At 39.2% G+C, this 19,105-nt stretch overlaps 1 protein-coding gene across 1 annotated transcript; it reads left to right on the top strand.

The window, feature by feature from the left end:
* Nucleotides 1-268: 268 nt before the first annotated feature.
* LOC125483714 (L-2-hydroxyglutarate dehydrogenase, mitochondrial-like) lies at nucleotides 269-15,927 on the top strand (the record flags this gene model as incomplete). The annotated part of the gene is made up of 4 exons (XM_048600108.1): nucleotides 269-439; nucleotides 4,872-5,029; nucleotides 5,659-5,790; nucleotides 15,340-15,927. Coding segments are annotated over 4 exons (657 nt in total), but the record flags the coding sequence as incomplete, so codon positions are not given.
* Between the last annotated feature and the right edge of the window lie 3,178 nt (nucleotides 15,928-19,105).

The raw sequence follows: 19,105 nt of genomic DNA, 5'->3' as shown, positions 1-19,105 counted from the left end.
CTCTGTAATTTCTCTATTATGACTTTGGTTCCACATGGGCCTATGTTTAAAACTAAGACCATGCTGCCCATATGGTACGTTTACTCAACCCCCATCAGCATACTGCATTTACTTTTATAAAAAAAACTTACTTTTTAATTCAGATCTACTTAAAAGAGCCCCAGTGGAAAAGTTAAGAATATATCTAACCCTATCATACTTCTTGTGGTACATGCTTGATCTTTTTAATTGGTAGGTAATTAATGGCTTGTATCTGACTTTTTTTTAACAGGGATCTGCAATACATTGCAGCTACGTTGTGACATGTGGAGGTCTATATTCAGACAGGCTGTCCCAGAAATCAGGCTGCAGTAGTGAGCCACGAATAGTGCCTTTTCGGGGAGATTACTTGGTGCTAAAACCTGAAAAACACTACTTAGTCAAAGGCAACATTTATCCTGTAAGTATTTGAAATGTAAATCATGTTTTATTTTGACTTTAGCAAGTGCACAAGAGATTATAAACACAAACAGAAATAGCTGGGAAAACTCAGCATGTCTGGCTGCATCTGTGGAGAGAAAGCAGAGTTAACATTTCAGGTCCCGTGACCCTTCTTCAAAATACATTTTACATTTTTCAAACCTTTTGATTTTTTTTTTCTGCTAGAATACAGACAAAATTGGGTAGAAATATTGAAATATATGTTTAGGGTGAGGGTAGTTAATTTTGAAAAGGACAGTGTCGCCAATTGCTTTGCAATTAACAAAGTTTATATCCAGAAAGAGAAATTCCAAGGTTGCAGCAACATGTCTGTCAAATTCCCTTGCCTCATTTGGATATAAACTCAAATGACTGTCCAGCTGACTACGTGAAACACTAAGGCTCCGGTTTTCACCATGATGTAGAACACCTCCATTGTGGCAAAAATACCAGAAGAAATTGGGAATCTCAAATACCACCCCAAATCTAGCCCATCTCATTTTTTCAGGAGATATTTTGGTGGGTGGGTCCTAGTTTTAACATGTGGGGCTCCCTGAGGCTGTCGGCCATTTAACTCACCAACTGCATCAGCTGAAATTGGATTTTGGAAACTCAGGTGTCTGGAAACCACAGTGTGGAGATTAGACCAGGTAGAAGCAGCCTGGTGGTCAGTGCATTTCTTTTAGATTACCACGGTACCCTTTTGCACGTATGTGGTATCCCTGATCCCAGTCAACCTTGGAGATGGGGGACAGTTAAGGGTCACTTGAGGTTGGGTGTCTGATATCTGTTGGGGGTGGAGTCAGAGATCTTTTTGAGGGGTGATCAGGTGCCCTTTGAGACTGTTAAATATTAAGAAGATTGTGCATAAAGGTTGCATGAAGCCCCTGGAATTGCACAGCTTGTCAAGACCGGTCAAGAAATGTTAATAAATGTAGACTCGTTATCTATATATTAAAATGTGCTTTATGAAGTAAAGTGCTTTTCTCACTGGAGTGTCGTCTGCAGTATAAGAACTGAAGTAACAGAAACCCAAAGGATGCAATTTTCCCATGTGCAGGTGAGGTGTTATGTCAAATGAGATTCACCGCGTTCGATCTGCCGCGGCTTGGAGCAACATTTCTGATGCAATCTTCCATTCTTCAATTCATTAATCATGCAACATAGTTCTTTGGTGCCCTTCTTGTTGAATCACATTTACAGGCATGGCAGGAAGTGGAAGTCCTTGTCAATGCCATGGGTTCATGCTGCAAGTGCCATATTTAAAGTCCAGCCTGCAATCCAGGAACAGCTCTTCACTATGGAAATGAAAGTTCACACAATGCTTTGCAAATAGGGACCTGGAGCTGCTGGTGATGGGGAGAGTGATCCTTTTCCCAAGTGTTTATTGAAGGAACTCCTCAGACCTCACATCCAAAGCAATGAAGCCTCATGTTATACCTTTCCACGGTTTGGTGTGGAGGCTTCCCAAGGACATTGTTATGCCTACACAAGGGGCTCTGAGATATGTGCTCAGTCAAAATTTTGATGCTACATTGGGATTAAAATTATGTCAGTAACACCACAGGAAACAAAGGTTGGCAGATGTTTAACATTTTTGAATGGAAAGTGGTTTCCAATTGTATGCCACATGGCTCAGTATTGGGTCCCTGCTGTTTGCTATTTATGTAGGTGATTTAGACTTGAATGTGGGAGGCATGATTGGGGAATTTATAGATTCCACAAAAATTGGTTGTGCAATTAATCATGAAGAGGTTGGCTGTCTTCTGCGGGTTGAGTAGGTGGAAAAGAGGCAAATGGAATTCAATCCAGAGGAGTGTGAGAGTATACATTTGAGGAGAGCAAACAAAGCAAGGAGATACACTATAAACAGGAGGGTATTGAGAGGGCAGAGCAAGTGAGAAACCTTGGTGTGCATGTACACTGGTTGCTGAGGTGGCAGGACAAGTAGATATAGATAAAGAAGCTATTTGGGATCCATTCCTTCATTGGGTGAGGTATTGAATACAATAGTAGGAATATAATACTAGAATATGTAAGACATTGGTTAGGCCACTGCTGGAGGGTTGTGTGTAGTTCTGGTCACCACATTACAGTAAGGACATAATTGCTCTAGAGAGAATATAGAGGAATACAACAATGTTGCCAGGGCTTGAAAATTCTAGTCATGAGGAAAGATTTGGATAAGCTGAGTTATTTTCCTTTGAACAGAGGAGGCTGACAGGTGACTTAATTAAGGTGTATGAATAATGACGGGCTTAGAGTGAATAGGGAAGACCTGTTTGCCCTGGAGTAGAGTCAGTTACCAGGGGATGCAGATTTAAGTTAATTGGTCTAAGGATCAGAAGTGACATGAGGCGGACCTTTTCATCCAGAAGGTGATGGGTTTCTGGAATTCATTGCCTAGTTCTGCCTGGTTAAGGCAGAAACCTCAATTCGTTTAAATGGAACCTGAATCTGCATCTGAAGCACTGTAACTTGCAAGGCTACAGACAAGATGCTGAAAAGTGGGATTAGAATGGGCATCTGTGAGCTGTATAATCACTTTCTATACAGTAACTGTTCTATGGTTCTAATTTAGACCACCCAGTTTGCTCTCAATGTCAACCTTTTTTTTAGTAGCTATTATGCAGTTGACTTTAGATTCAATTTGGCAAGGTTTCAACATCATGTTCTAATAAGTGAAATACAGGCTTTGCCTGTAAGGCAATGTTTTCGCCACCATCCTTCTTTTTCCCTTTTGTGTTGCTGTCTCTGTGGCCACTATGACCTTTCAGTCTCCCACTATTTCGGTTGAGCCACTTTATAATTAACATGCTCACGTTACCCCCAGAACCAATAATCTTTGAAAATGTCCATACCTCTGATGGCCGATGCAGCCTCATGTAAAAGACAAAACTCACAATAATCCATCCTAATGTCCATGAGGTCCCACTTTCAATCTAGAATTGCGCCTAATCACGGTCACTGTTTCATTGCACTCGGTCATGAAAGAAATCCATCTCCAGATTTGAATTGCCAATTTGTCCAGAACTCCATAGTGTGCACCCTAATAAGCACTCTCTCCATTATTGAGCAAACCTCTGTCTCTCACTCTCCCAAAGCATCCTGACTGACCCACCATTAGGCTTTGGACTGGTTCCACTTAACCTACAGGACTGCCCATGGTCAATTTCCAGACCACAGCGAAAAACATCCCCTGGCTGTGCTAGGACCAAGTACCTGACTAACCATAACTAGCCCCTTAGACTAGAATCTGACAAGCCCCTTGACTGACTATGATGGTACACCTGATTGATTCTGATCGAATGTTCAAGAAGATTCTGATTTCTACATACTATTGCTCATGCTACACTGGGAAGGGGAAAATTCCACCAATAGCTTTTCTCTTATATGTGTAGCATCTGTAGATAATTTAGAATGGTACAGGGCAAGGATGGTAGGTGGAAGTAAGCATTCAGGTGGCATAGGGACATGAAGGCTGGGGTTGGGTGGGGGCTGGTGACTAAAGGGCATTTGGTTGCATGGATTGGCAGGAGAGGGACCTGGAGATTATGCGGCACTGAGTGGGAGGTTTGAGGGCTGCAGGAATGTTTTACGCTTCTCTCCTTTTGGAGATATAAGGTACACCTTTGAATCTGGTCTTGGGACACCTTTGACGAAGGGACACTTTACTTTTGTGAAAATTCATTCTTGTGTGTGAAAAATGCATAAACTCATTGGGTGTGGCAAAGTAGTCAAAATTTGTCCAAGAAAAAATGCAGTGTTCAAGAAAAAGGTACTACAGAACTGTTATAAGATTGATGCTGCATGACTGATTTCCAAAATTATCGTTTACTTCAGTGGAAATGTTGTGTTTAATACTGACATCATCACTAGACTGGTACCTTTATTTTGTTAGGATGCCACTTGATTAATACCTGCGCTGAATGGTGGTGGTTTGGTCTGGAGAGGGAAGCACAAAGGGCATCATTTTACATAATATAATTAAATAATTTGTGAAAAGTAAAGGAGTGTGAGACGTCCCAAACTGCAGTTTATTTTGTTGATGTTTTGCTGTGAATTGCAAAGTGTGTAGTATACCAATACTGTGGATGCCATTATATATTAAGCAAGTTATTGAAAATTTACGCTCTAAATTGGCAAACCAGGTAAGATGGTGCTGTGTGGTAAACACTCTCTTTCCATAGTGATAAATATAGTGGCTATGTTTTATTTATGGATAGGCTTGTGCCACTGAGTATGGTAGACTAAACTCTATATCATCCAACCAATAAAGTCTTTGTCAGAAATTGTATCCACTTCTTTTAGTTCTTAATACTTAATGAAACAATCAGATCAAAAAGCATTTCTTCAGTGGCATTCTTTGAATATTTCAGTAATGATTCTTTAAGCTATCTTTTGATTTATAGGTTCCAGATCCAAAGTTTCCTTTCCTTGGTGTGCACTTTACGCCCAGAATGGATGGTAGTGTCTGGCTTGGACCAAATGCAGTTTTGGCATTTAAACGAGAAGGTTACAATGTTTTTGATTTTGACCCACACGATTTTGCAGATGCCATGTCCTATAGGTATGAACTATGTGTCCAATTTGAATCTTTGCAATATATATGAATGTATTAGAATTAGAGTAGATTACTGAACAACTTTAAAATCAAACTATACCTTCCAACATTGACTAAACTGTTACAATTCCAGTTCATTCTTTTCAGGTACCAACTGTTCATTAAATGTATTAATTAGGCATAAACTTTAAGTTACTCAAAGAAAATAATATTGTTCCTGTTCAAATCACATATCAGATAGCACTTTTAATTACTAATGTTAGACAAGTTAATAAAAGCAATTTATCTGTGCCACGAAGCCTATTAATGACTTGAAAAACCTGAAATGTGCATTAACCACAAATGGTAATTGTTCCAGAAATCTCACATTCATGAAAGAAAATCCATCCTATAACATATCTTGGGGTTCTTATCATACATCTGCTTTTATAACTATTTTACCATATATGGTGTTTTGCACATATTTATATGAAAATATTTTCAAGTAAGAAAAGCATGATCATTCATCCAACTTTTACCAAAATAATTGATTCTTTATCTGTTAAGTTTTGAAAGTTGGTTCAGGTTGTATTTAGATCTTAATAAATTGAAATTCTCAAAAGCGTTGAAAAAAATCTCCATCTTGTCTGTACCAGTGGCGTCCAAAAACTTATATTGAAAAATATAGCCTTTGGCTTGAATGAAATGTACAGAGGAGTTGTAATGGGTGCCCAAGTGAAACAGCTTCAAAGGTACATACCAGCACTCACCGTGAATGATGTCACAAGGTGAGTAGTAAGAATATATGGAGCATGTTGAATCTCAACTGTTTTCATCTCTGTTTCTGATTTACTTTATCTCTGGTCCCTTGGGTTTGTTGCCATCACCATAATGATTTTATCTGTTACTTATTAGACCTCTCTATAAATCAGTTTGCTGCAGTCATAGAAAATGTTGTCTTGATCTTTACTGATCTTCAAGTAAAATAGGAAATGTTTTTCAAGACTACACAATCCACCTGCTACTAACTGTTACTAGATCAATTAATTACTGAAAAACACAACAAAACCAAAATATTGTGGATGCTGGAAAGACTCAGTAGGTCAGCTAGCATCAATGGAAAGAGAAACTGTTAATGTTTTTGTTTGATGATCTTTCATCAGAAGTGGTAAAAAGAATAGAGATAGAATAGGTTTTAAGCCAACACAATGTCCTAAAAAGGAAAGCAGGAAAGAAACAAGTGGGAAGGTTTGTGTAAATGGCAATAACAAAAAAGTTACCAACAGCTGACTGAAAAAAGTGCATTCAATTAATTTACTGAAAATATTGAATTCGTTTTAGTCCAGACGTCTGTAAAGTACTTAATTGAAAGATAATGTGTTGTGCTGTGAGTTTCCATTGACCTTCATTAGAACAGTGTAAGAGATCAAGGACAGAGAAGTCAGAGTGGGAGTGAAAATGCCTCGGTGACTAGAAGCTGAAGGTTACACTTGTGGATGGAGTGGAGGTGGTCTGCAAACTGGTTATCCAATCTGCATTGGATATCTCGAAAGTATACCAGAACACATTGTGAGCAGTGAATACAGTATTTCAAGTTGGAAGAAACAAATTATTATTCCACCTGGAAAGAACAAATGGATTTATTGCATTCTTGTGTGAGAAAAGGCCACTTCTAAATTTAGTACACTTTTTTCCTTAATTTATTAAAGATGTTATGATTACTAGATCTGATACGAGTTGCAACGGCTAGTGTTAAAGATCTGACTTTTCCTTTTGAGGTGCAAGATTTGTGTATTACTTATGTTTCTGCGCTGTTCTCTAATTTATTGGAGTTACATGGTATTTAGGGGCTTGGGAGACTTGGTAAGTTTGATGCTGAATATGACCAACCAATGTAGGTCAATAATCAACAAAGCCAATAAAATGTTTGATAAATAGCCAGAAGTCAGAAAATATATAACAGAGTTTATATGGCTCTGATTAAACTGCATCTTAATTATTCTGCTTAGTTTTGTAATAATTTAGTAACTATTTCTTCTGAGCACCAAGCTGCATGCAAGGGGATGCAATAGTCTATGGATTTGATCTACACAGATTCTTAATATAAACTATCTGAGTTGCAAGGAAAAATTGGAGAAATGTAAGTTTTTCAATGTCAAGAATGGTATTTTATATCTATGCAATTAAGGATAAAGGAAAGTTAATCTTTACTATTAATGTATAATATTTTGAGTCAGGCAAGATCTAATTGTACTCGTGCCAGAAGATCAACACAGAATAGCCTTTAAGATAGTATTTTAGAGATGAGACACCTTGTAACAATTTAAGAACTAGTGAAATGTATCACAATATAGGAAGACCTGCTCAGGACTACCAAGTTGGCAGAAGGGTTATCGTGAGTCCAAGATCAGTGTAGCAGGATAATACAAAAATAAATCGATCATTAGGACACAATGCCTGGACAATTAAATTTTTAATAAAATTCTAAGGCCTTGGTTAGGCCAAATTTAGCACATTGTGATCAGGTTTTGTCAGGAATATCAAAGGGTTGGTTCAGAGAAAATCCATTGAAGTGACAGTTGAGGAATCTTTAAACTAGTTATTGGAATAACTGAAGAGATGTAGATCTTTTTACTAAAGGAAACCATAATTTTTGAGAAAATTTCATTGATCTTAAATATAATAATTTTTAAACTTGGTTAAATGGATCAGCTGTTCAAACTAGTTAGATAAAGCAGGTTAGGTGACATAAGTTATGAAAGCTGCGACCACAATTAAATGAAAAAACACTGAAAATATGCGGCAGGTCAGGCAGCATTTATGATGGAAACACAGTTAACTGCTTCAGGTCTGTGATCTTGAGCCAGAAACAACAGCAAGTGCCAATGATTTGCAATTCCAGTGCCTTTAATGTAAACAGTCCAAAGACAATACATGGAGGCATAATCGGGCATAAGAATATACGAAATAGAAGCAGGATAGATCCAATCAAATCTTCAAGCCTATATTTTTAAAATATCGTTCATGGAATGTGAGCTTTACTGGCAATTGCCCACCTCTAATTGCAGTGGAGAAGGTGGAGTTGAGCCCTGTCTTGAACTGCCATAGACTGTGGTATCGGTTCACTCATTGTGCTGTTAGGAAAGGGGTTCCAAAATATTGGCCCAGGAACAGTGATGTTAGGATGGTGTGTTGCTTGGAGGAAAAGTTGCAGGTGGTGTTTCCATACGTCTGCTGTCCTTGTTTTTCTAAGTAGTATAAGTGTTGTATTTGGAAGGTGCTATCAAAGGAGTCTTGGTCAGTTGCTGCAGTGCATCTTATAGATGTTGCACACTGCTGTCACTGTGCATCGGAAGTGGAATGAGTCAGTGTTGAAGGTGGTGGATTGGGTGCCAGTCAAGTGAAAAACTTTGCCCTGAAAGGGATCAAACTTCCTGAGTTTTCCTGGAGTGTGGTCATCCAATCAATGCAAAGACCAATTCATCATACCCCTCACTTGTGCCTTTTAGGTAGGAAATAAGCCTTAGGAGGTGTGAAGGTTGCTTGTCTCAGAATAATCCCTAACCTGATCTTGTAGATGTGGTATTTATATGGCTGGTCCGGTTAAGTTTCTCACCAGTGGTATGCCCCAGGATGTGGAGGATTCAATGGTAGTAGAGCCAGTAGTAGGAGATTAGATTCTCTCTTGTTGGAGATTATTATTGCCCAACGCTTGTGGTGGCTGAATGTCACTTATCAGCTCAAACCTGAATGTTGTAGAATAGAATCATAGAATCCCTACAGTGTGGAAGCAGGCCATTGGGCCCATTGAATCCACACTTACCCTCCAAAGAGCATTCCACCCGGACCCACCTCATCCCTGTAAACCTGCATTTCCTTAATCCACTCAGCCTGGATACTATAGGCAAGAAGGGTTATACCTGAAACGTTGTCTACTCCTTTCCTCCAGATGCTGCCTGGCTTGCAGTGTTTTTCCAGCCTCCTGTTTGTCTACCATGGGCAATTTAGCATAGCCAATCCACCTAACCTGCTCATCTTTGGACTGTGGGAGGAAACCGGAGTACCTGGCGGAAACCCATGCAGAGTCAGGGAGAACGTGTAAACTCCACACAGACAGTCACCCAAAGTTGAAGTGAATCCGTGTCCCTGGTGCTGTGAGGCAGCAGTGCTAACCACCATGCTGCCATTATGTTCTGCCTTGCTGTATATCAACATGGAGTACTTCAGCAACTGAGCAATGTGGATAGTATTGATCATTGATCTGACCTTAGGGGGAAGTGATGGCCTAGTGGTATTTTCACTAGACCATTAATCCAGAGACTCAGCTAATGTTTTGGGGACTTAGGTTTGATTCCCACTATGGCAGATGGTGGAATTTGAATTCAATAAAAATTTCTAGAATTAAGAGTCTAATAACGACCATGAATCCATCGTCATTTGTCAGCAAAACATATCTGGTTTGCTAGTATCCTTCAGAGAAGGATAATGCCATCCTTACCTGGTCTGGCCTCCATATGACTGCACACCCACAGTAATGTGGTTGACTCATAACTGCCCTCTGGGATGGTCAGTAAGTGCTGGCCAAGCCAGAAACAGCCTTATCCCATGAAATGAACAACAAAAAATTTAGGGAAGGTCATTAATGAAGTGAGTGAAAGTGGTTGATCCCAGGGCACCACCTGAGGAACTCCTGTATCAAAAGCCTGAGACTTATCCTGTTGCCCCCTAACATCCTCCACTGACTTCCCTTTTGTTAGGTATGACTCCAAATGGTGAGGAGCTTCCTCCATTTCTCCCCTCCCCTTTGCCATTCTGCAGTATTACGCCAAATATTCTACCTCAGTTCTTACTCCCTGCACTCTCCAGATATGCCTCGATTCACCTAGTACCCCAAAATCTATTCATCTTTGCCTTAAATATACTCAATATCCACAGCTCTCTGGTAAAGACTTCAATAAAAGAAAACTCTGTTTTGAGAAATTTCTGTTTGTCTCAATCCTAAATGATAAAGCCCTTATTTAAAATCTGATCCTGTATTCTAGATTTCCCAAGCCAGGGAAAACATTTTCTCAGCATCTACCCTGTCAAGCACTTAAGAATTTCTAATTTTTAATTAGATCGCATCCAACTCTTCTTAACTCCAGGGAATATAGACTACTGAATTTATCTACCGAACACAATGTCATCATCTCAGGAACTAGTCTAGTTAACATTGTGCACTCCCTTTAGAGCAGGTATGTCTTTCCTCATACAAAATTAAAGACACTACCTTGGGTGTGACCTCACCAACGCCTTGCATAATTGCAGTAGTAAGACTTCTTTATGTTTATACTCCAATCCCTTAGTAACAAAAGCTAATATAGAAATTACTTTCTTAATTGCTTGCTGAACCTGTATTTAAATTCTATACTTCATATATAAGATCACCAGAGTTCCTCTGAATTCAAACATTTTCCAGTCTTCGGCAATCAACAAATTGTTAGCTTTTTTTGTTTCCCACTGTAGAAGAAAACTTTGCACTTTGCTATATTATATTTAAATTGTCATGTCTTCCCAGAGAAAGAAAGAAGTATTGGGAACAGAAAAAAAACTTGATCAAAGTCAACAAAGGCAGAAATCATAGACAAGAGCTCAAGAAACAGAAGCAGGAGTAGGCTTTGAACAGATTATGTATCGTGGCCTTCTCCTGATGTCTGCACCATTACAGAAGTCAGCCTGCACATGACAAAGAAATAGCTGAGTGCGGTGAATACAGCAAAGGCTGTGGTGTTCCAGAATTATTTACGCCTCTACTCAAGCTCTTCCAGTATATATGTTACGTAGATGTCAGTACTTTAACACAGAAAATTGCTCAGGTTTGTTCTGTCCACAAAAAGCATGACAAATTCAAACTGAGATAACAAGGTGTAGAGCTGGATGAACACAGCAGGCCAAGCAGCATCAGAGGAACAGGAAGGCTGACGTTTCGGGTCTAGACCCTTCTTCAGAAATGGGGGAGGGGAACAGGATTCTGAAATAAATAGGGAGAAAGGGGGAGGCGGATAGAAGATGGATAAAGGAGAAGACAGGTGGAGAGAAGACAGACAGGTCAAGGAGGCGGATTCTCCAGCATTGGCAGTGCCTACTATCTCTGTAACAAATTCAAACTGGTCAGTTACTGTCCCATTAATCCTTTCTGAATTAGAAATGTTTTGAATTAGCACATAGCAATATTCACTACAGTATCCTCCAACATTACAGCTTCATACTTCATTATTTTATTTTTATTCATCATGGGACAATAGTGTCACTGGCTAGACTAGCATTTATTGCTCATCCCAAATTGCCCAGAGGGCAGTTAAGAGTCAACCACATTGTTGTAGGTCTGGAGTCACATATAGGCCAGACCAGGTAAGGATGGCAGTTTCCTTCCCCAAAGGACTTTAGTTAACCAGATGGGTTTTTCCTGACAATTGGCAATGGTCCATAGAACTCTTCATTCCAGATTCCAGATGATATACAACATGGTAAAGTGTGAAGTTATCCTAAGGAATTTACTTAAGAAGAAAGTAACTGAATGGTGGAACAGTGTCCAGAGTCAAGTTGCCCCTGCTCCCATGAGCTTTTAAATGCAATGGCATTTAGCGTGGTGGAAGAAACATGAGCCGATCTAGAACCAGTGTTCTAGCAAAAAGGATAAATAGGTGGTCACTAGGACTTTAAATTAGTGAACTGGGGGAAAGGAAGGGGAAAACAACAGGAGGTATAATGGTAAGTAGAAAAGGAAATAGCTGGTTAACATTTATGCAGGAGGGTTTAACTATACCGAGGGCTACGAAGGAAGTTAAGAGGAAGGAAAACTCGGGAGATATTATTAATGGAGAAGTTAGAATTCAAAAAAAAGGTATAAAAACTAGCATAAAGGCACTTTACCTAAATGCTAGTAGCATTCGAAACAAGGTAGATGAGTTAAGGGCACAAATTATCACAAATGGGTATTATTTAGTAGCCATTATGGAGATATGGTTGCAGGATGGTCACAACTGGGAATTAAATACCCAAGGATATCAGACTATTCAGAAGGACAGACAGGAAGGTAAAGGGGGTGATGTTACTCTGATATTTAAGGACAACACCAGGGCAGTAGTGAGAGATGATATGGGTTCTATGGAGAATAAAGTTGAATCCATTGGGGTGGAAATTAGAAATTCTAAGAAGAAAAAGTCACTGTTAGGCATAGTCTATAGGCTACCAAGTAATAATATCATATTGGAATGGGCAATAGACAAAGAAATAACTAATGTCTGTAAAAATGGTATGGCAATTATTATGGGGGATGTTGATTGGTTGAACCAGGTTGGTCAAGGCAGCCCTGAGGAGGAGTTCATTAAACGTATCCACAATAACTTTCTTGAACAGTATGTAATGGAACTGATGAGGATATCCTAGATCTGGTCCGGTGTAACGAGACAGGGATAATTAATGATCTCATAGTTAGGGATCCTCTTGAAAGGATCAATCACAATATGGTTGAGTTTAGAATACAGATGGAAAGTGAGAAGGTAAAATCCAATACTAGGTCCTGTGCTTAAACAAAGGAGACGACAATATGATGAGAGAGGAGTTGGCTAAAGGAGACTGGAAACAAAGATTTTAAGGTGGGACAGTTGCGGAACAGTGGAGGACTTTCAAAGCAATTTTTCAAAGTGCTCAGCAAAAGTATGTACCGGTAAAAAGGACTGTTGGAAATTGGGTAATCAATCATGGATGTCTAAGGAAATGAGGGAGGCTATCAAATTGAAAGATAAGGCATATGAAGTGGTAAAGACCAGTGGGAAACGAGAAGATTGGGAAAATTTTAAAGGTCAACAGAAAGCCACAAAAAAAGGCTACAATGAAGAGTAAAATAGATTATGAGATTAAACCAACTCAGAATATAAAGACAGATAGAAGAAGTTTCTATAAAGATATAAAACAAAGAAGAGTGGCTAAAGTAAACATTGGTCCTTCAGAGGGTGAGAAGGGAGATTTAATAATGGGAAATGAGGAAATAGCTGAGGCATTGAACAGCTATTTTGTGCCTGTTTTCACAGTGGAGGACACAAATAACTTGCCAGTAATTAATGACAAAGAGAGTAATGAAGGTGAGGACCTAGACATGATCATTATCATGAAAGAGGTAGTGTTGGGCAAGCTAATAGAACTAAAGGTAGACAAGTCTCCTGGCCCTGATGGAATGCATCCCAGCGTACTAAAAGAGTTGGCAGGAGTAATAGCAAATGCACTTGTGGTAATTTTCCAAAATTCGCTGGACTCTGGGGCAGTTCCAGCAGATTGGGAAACAGCCAATGTGACGCCCCTGTTCAAAAAAGGAAGTAGACAAAAGATGGGGAATTACAGGCCAGTTAGCTTAACTTCTGTAGTGGGGAAAATGCTTGAATCTGTCATCAAGGAACAAATAGTAAGATATCTAGATAGAAATTGTCCTGTTGGGCAGATGCAGCATAGGTTCATGCAAGTCAGGTCATGCTTGATTAATTTGCTGGATCTTATGAGTGTGCTAGACAACGGGGACTTAGTAGATGTGGTGTATCTGGATTTCCAAAAGGCATTTGACAAGGTGACGCACAAAAGGCTGCTGCATAAGATAAAGGTGCATGCATTTCAGGCAATGTATTAGCATGGATCAAGAATTGGCTAACAAACAGGAAGCAAAGAGTGGGGATAATTGAGTGCTTTTCTGGTTGGTGAACAGTGACTAGTGGTGTGCCTCAGGGATTAGTGTTGGGATTGCAGTTATAATTTACATAGCTGATTTGAGGTTGGGGACCACATGTAATGTGTCAAAGTTTGCGGATGAGCGGTAGAGCAAAGTGTGCAGAGAACTCTGCAAGTTTGCAGAGGGATATAGATAGTTTAAATGAGTGGACAAAGGTCTAACAGATGGAATTCAATGTTGATAAATATGAAGTCATCCATTTTGGTAGGAATAAGAGTAGGAAGGGGCTATTATTTGAACGGTAAAAATTGCAACATGTTGCTGTGCAGAGGGACCTCGGTGTCCTTGTCCATGAATTGCAGAAGGTTAGTTTGCAGGTTATGTTGCACCTGTATAGGATGCTGGTGAGACCACACCTGGAGGACTGCGTGCCTCCTTACTTGAGAAAGGATGTGCTGGCACTTGTAGGGGTGCAGAAGAAACTCACTGGGTTGATTCCAGAGTTGAGAGGGTTGGCTTATGAGGATAGGCTGAATAGACTAGGAATTTAGAAGAACGAAGGGGTTCTTATGGAAACATATAAAATTATGAAGGGAATAGATAAGATGTTTGCACTGGTGGGTGAAACTAGAACAAGAGGGCATAGCCTCAAAATTAGAGGGAACCAGATTTAGAACTGATTTGAGGAGGAACTTCTTCACCCAAAGGGGTGTGAATCTGTGGCATTCCCAGTCCAGTGAAGCAGTTGAGGCTTCCTCACTGAATGTTTTTAAAGGTAAGATACATAATTTTTTGAACAGTAAAGAAATTAAGGGTTATGGTGAGAGGGTGGGCAAGTGGAACTGAGGCCATGAAAAGATCAACTGTAATCTTACTGAATGGCTGAGCAGGCTCCAAGGGCCAGATGGCCTACTCCTGCTCCTGGTTCTTATGTTCTAAACATATACACCATTGCAAATACACCATGATGGGTAGTTACATGTTACCAAAATACAGATTTATAATGCCCCAAATGGTTCTCTTGTCTCAGCTATAAGGGGATAGTGGAAAGCAAAGTGCATAATTCTAAGAGATAGTAAGAACTACCGATGCTGGAGTCAGAGATAACACAGTGTGGAGCTGGAGGAACATAGCAGGCCAGGCAGCATCAGAGGAGCAGGAAAGCTGACGTTTTGGGTCGGAACCCTTCTTCAGAAATCTAATAAAAATAATTCGAAGTTTAGGCATACAAAATTAGAAAAGGAGTTTGATGTAAATCAATCTGATGTTCAACATTTTGATCTGTAATTTTTTTCTTCAATATTGGCTTATGATTTTGAAAAACGATCTTTTTAACATATACAATTGAATATTGAGGATTTGTTAAGGTTTGTTCATGAGAGTCAGTGCAAACTATGGAATTAACGATCCCAATCATAACACAGATATAAAATCTCATTGATTTTATGTATGTGGTCAGAGTCTTCAATTTTGTAACAGAATTCTGCAAAAGGACTGATAACATGATGTCATCTGATGCATGAGCTGATTACCATACCATATAATTTAAATTAAATGCCAGGGTAATCTTTCCATATATAGAATTAGTTTGTATTCTGCGATAACTTAAATAACCTCTAGGGTATGCTGTGTTCTGCAGAGGGCCGTCTGGAGTAAGAGCCCAAGCCTTGGACAAAGATGGCAATCTTGTGGATGACTTTGTGTTTGATGGAGGTTCTGGTGCAATTGGGAGCCGTGTTCTTCACGTTCGAAATGCCCCTTCTCCTGCAGCAACTTCATCCTTAGCTATTGGTGAAATCATTGCTGACGAAGCAGAAAAGAAATTTAAGTTGTAATATTTTACATGTTTATGTTTTCTAAAATTTTGCTAAGTTACGCACAGCCAAATATGGCAAAATCTAAAACTCAGAATGAAAACTCAGTAAGTCAGATGAATAGCTGAATTACTTGTTACTGTATGTGGTTTCTCTTTTTATACTTCTACAAGATTGAGTCCTACTGAAGACTGTTGCACTGAAATTCATTACATAGACTGAAGGCTGTTGCACTGAAATTCATTACATAGACTGAAGGCTGTTGCACTGAAATTCATTACACAGACTTTTATTTGTGAATTTAATCAAAGGAGGCTGATCCTCTCCAGCCTATTTCAGAAATGCCTTATTTGCATATGTAAAAGTTTCAATAGCTAATTATTAATGCTGAATTATATTAACCCAGCTTAAACTGCTACAAATTGAAATAACTGTAAAACTTTGTATGAAAATAAATTTTACAAAACATATTTCAAGCTATTTATACCACACATATTTGAGTTTTGTATTGAAACTTATATGGAATTTTGTAAGGGTGCGGGATAAAGGTATGGGTAGAGAGACCATACACAATATTATGACCATGACCAGCTCCATTGCAGAGGTGGGCATTTTAAATGCCCCACTTTTTTCATGTACTTGGATTGTTTTTTTAAGTGACATTGTTTGTAATAATTCAGTGGAGTTATGAGCCATGGAGTATCTCTAGTCTGGAGTCAGGAACTTTTTGTCAGGTAAGTTCACAAAGAGACAACTTCACAGGTCATAATGTGAAATATATTTAAATGCCATGGGGCTTTTTTATTTAGAAAGAGCAAGTGACCAACATCATAACAGTGGAGAAGTGTTAAAATGCATTAGCGTATTTTCTCCAATGGATAAGTGTTTTCTACATTGAACAATATTTGTATTCAGATTTAACTGCAATTCTGCCAGTGATGTGTCTTTTTTTTTTGTTATGCTGTCCATACTTCACAAAGCTGACTTCCTTCAGAGCAAGGTATTAATGTATCAGCTCTGGAGGCTTTATTAATACAGCTGTGCAGTGACATCCTATTATGGATGCTTGGCTAATTTCCAACTCCCGACAAATGGATTTAGCTCAGACTGGGTTATCGATATAGCTGTGGAGAGTGCCATGAATTAATTTGACAGTTTGATTACCATCTAAAAGGATTGTTTTTAGAAGTGGTTTTGAATGACTGTTTTGACTGTATCATGAACATCTAAACAAATTCCAAATGCTATTATAGGGCTCATGAGTTTGAAAGAGTGGATACTGGATAAGTGGGCGTGGGACAAGTGTGGCGATTTGGGGGACTGAGATGGAATGAAGGTGCCATGTAGGATGATGAGGTGTCATAGGGGAGAAGAAGGTAATGTTTTAGAGGGCCTCTTACTTGCTGCTAAACCAAGTAACCCAGGTAAGACTTATAACTCAGCTGCCAAGGTATCCACACCCATCTCAGTTTCTGCCTCTTTCAAGAAATGACAACCCTCCCACTAGGCTGCCACTGCCATCCATGATAAAAATGGCATTGGCAAACAGTGCCAAGTAAGAGATAGTAGGAACTGCAAATGCTGGAGAATCCGAGACAACAAGGTGCAGAGCTGAATGAACACAGCAGTGCCAAGCAAGAGATATGATTATGACATTGAGTAATGGCCTGATCCAAAATTCCTACTTCAAAGATGAAAGTCTGGGCTGTCAAGTGGTTGTGGTGAATAGTATAGATGGTTTTAATAGAAAGCTAGATAAATATGTGAGGAACAAAGGAATAGAAGTATAGTTTATGTGGTGAAAGAAAGCAAAATGGAAGAAGCCTTTTGTGATCTATTGCTGTAAGACCAAATGGCCTGTTGCATAACAAATAATCAATATATTCTATACATTGAAGTATTATACAGTATAATTTGGATTTCTGAAGAAAATAGAATTTCTAATTTTCATTCCTCCTACCTTGAACTTTTTTGACTTCTTATTTAAGATTGCAATCTTAGAGGTTAACCTCTTCGTCCCTTGCACATTTCTCATGGATCAGCCATAAAGTTGAGCATTTCTAGGCTATTGGGTTATGGGGACATCAAACCAGTCCTTTTCTCATCCATTATGCATATGTCTGTATTAGTCAAATAGCGCTGAATAGTGGTTCAAAGTGAGGATTCTGAGGAATTTCCTCTCCATAGCCGAAAGTACTAAAGCCAGTTGAGGTATCATGCTGTTGTTCCAGCTGAAGTAAATACAGTAACTTATTACACAGCAGGAAATCAACCTGAGACAGTTCTCATTTTTGAGTCAGCTATATCCTCTCTAAATTCGTTGAACAGTGGTGCAGTTATCCTTGATTGAAATGTTTTTGATTACATTATAAAAAGTGTTAGATACACAAACCAGGAAAAGTACCTCGTATATCTACCCATGAGCATTTTTTATTGGTAGTGTAATGGAGAGCAGAGTGGAGAGAGATTTTTAAACTTTTCATTAGTATAAATGTTCAGCAAAATTAACTCAAAACTTTAATGTTTAAGTATTTTTAAAAATCCTAAATAATTAACTTATGCCTGAATGGCTGTAAATTGGGAGAGGGGAGTGTGCAATGGGACCTGGATGTCCTTGTGCTCCAGTCGCTGAAGGTAAGCGTGTAGGAGTAGCAGGCGGTAAAGAAGGCAAATAGTATGTTGGCCTTCATTGCGAGAGGATTTGAGTGCAGGGACAGGTATGTTTTGTTGCAGTTATACAGGGCCTTGGTGAGTCCATACCAAGAATATTATGTGCAGTTTTGGTCTCCTTTCTGAGGAAGGATGCTCTTGCTCTCGAGGGAGTGCAGCGAAGGTTTACCAGGCTGGTTCCGGGGACGGTGGGACTGACTTATGAGGGGAGATTGACTAGGCTAGGATTTATTTTGCTGGAGTTCAGATGAATGAGGGGGGATCTGATAGAGGCTTATAAAATTCTAACAGGTCTAGACAGGGTAGATGCAGGGAGGATGTTCCTGATGGTGAGTGAGTTCAGAACCAGGGATGACAGTCTGACGATTTGGGTTAGATCATTTAGGACAAAGACAAGGAGACATTTCTCCACCCAAAGAGTGGTGAGCCTGTGGAATTCATTACCACAGGAAGCAATTGATGGCAAAACATTGAATGTATTCAAGAGACAGCCAGATGTAGCACTTGGGGACGAAGGGAGTCAAAGGTTAAGGGGAGAAAGCAGGATTAGGCTATTGAGTTGAATGATGAATGGGGGAGCAGGCTCATGAGGGCCGAATGGCCTCCTTCTGCTCCTATCTTCTATGTTTCTGTTGTAATAATACACTGAATTATTTCCTTTGGTAACAGTAATAGCCTTTTCAATGAAAAATAAACCTGGTATTAAAACATTTTCAGAACATTTCTCCAGCCACCTTGTAATAATACTGTTGTTTTGTACTTTGTGGTTTAATAGTGGGCAAGGTTATTTGGTCTGTTCTTCAAAAATACTTGTGACGGAGCAAATATGTCCTTCACCCATCGACAGCTAATATCAAAAATCATATTCACGCAACCGTCTTATCCTCCTTAAGTGATAATCCAGAGTTCCAGGTAATGTTC

Source organism: Rhincodon typus, chromosome 8, assembly GCF_021869965.1.
Source record: "Rhincodon typus isolate 14 chromosome 8, sRhiTyp1.1, whole genome shotgun sequence".
Taxonomy (NCBI): Eukaryota; Metazoa; Chordata; class Chondrichthyes; order Orectolobiformes; family Rhincodontidae; genus Rhincodon; species Rhincodon typus.
Note: the sequence above shows the minus strand (reverse complement) of the source record. Positions and strands in the feature narration are given on the sequence as shown.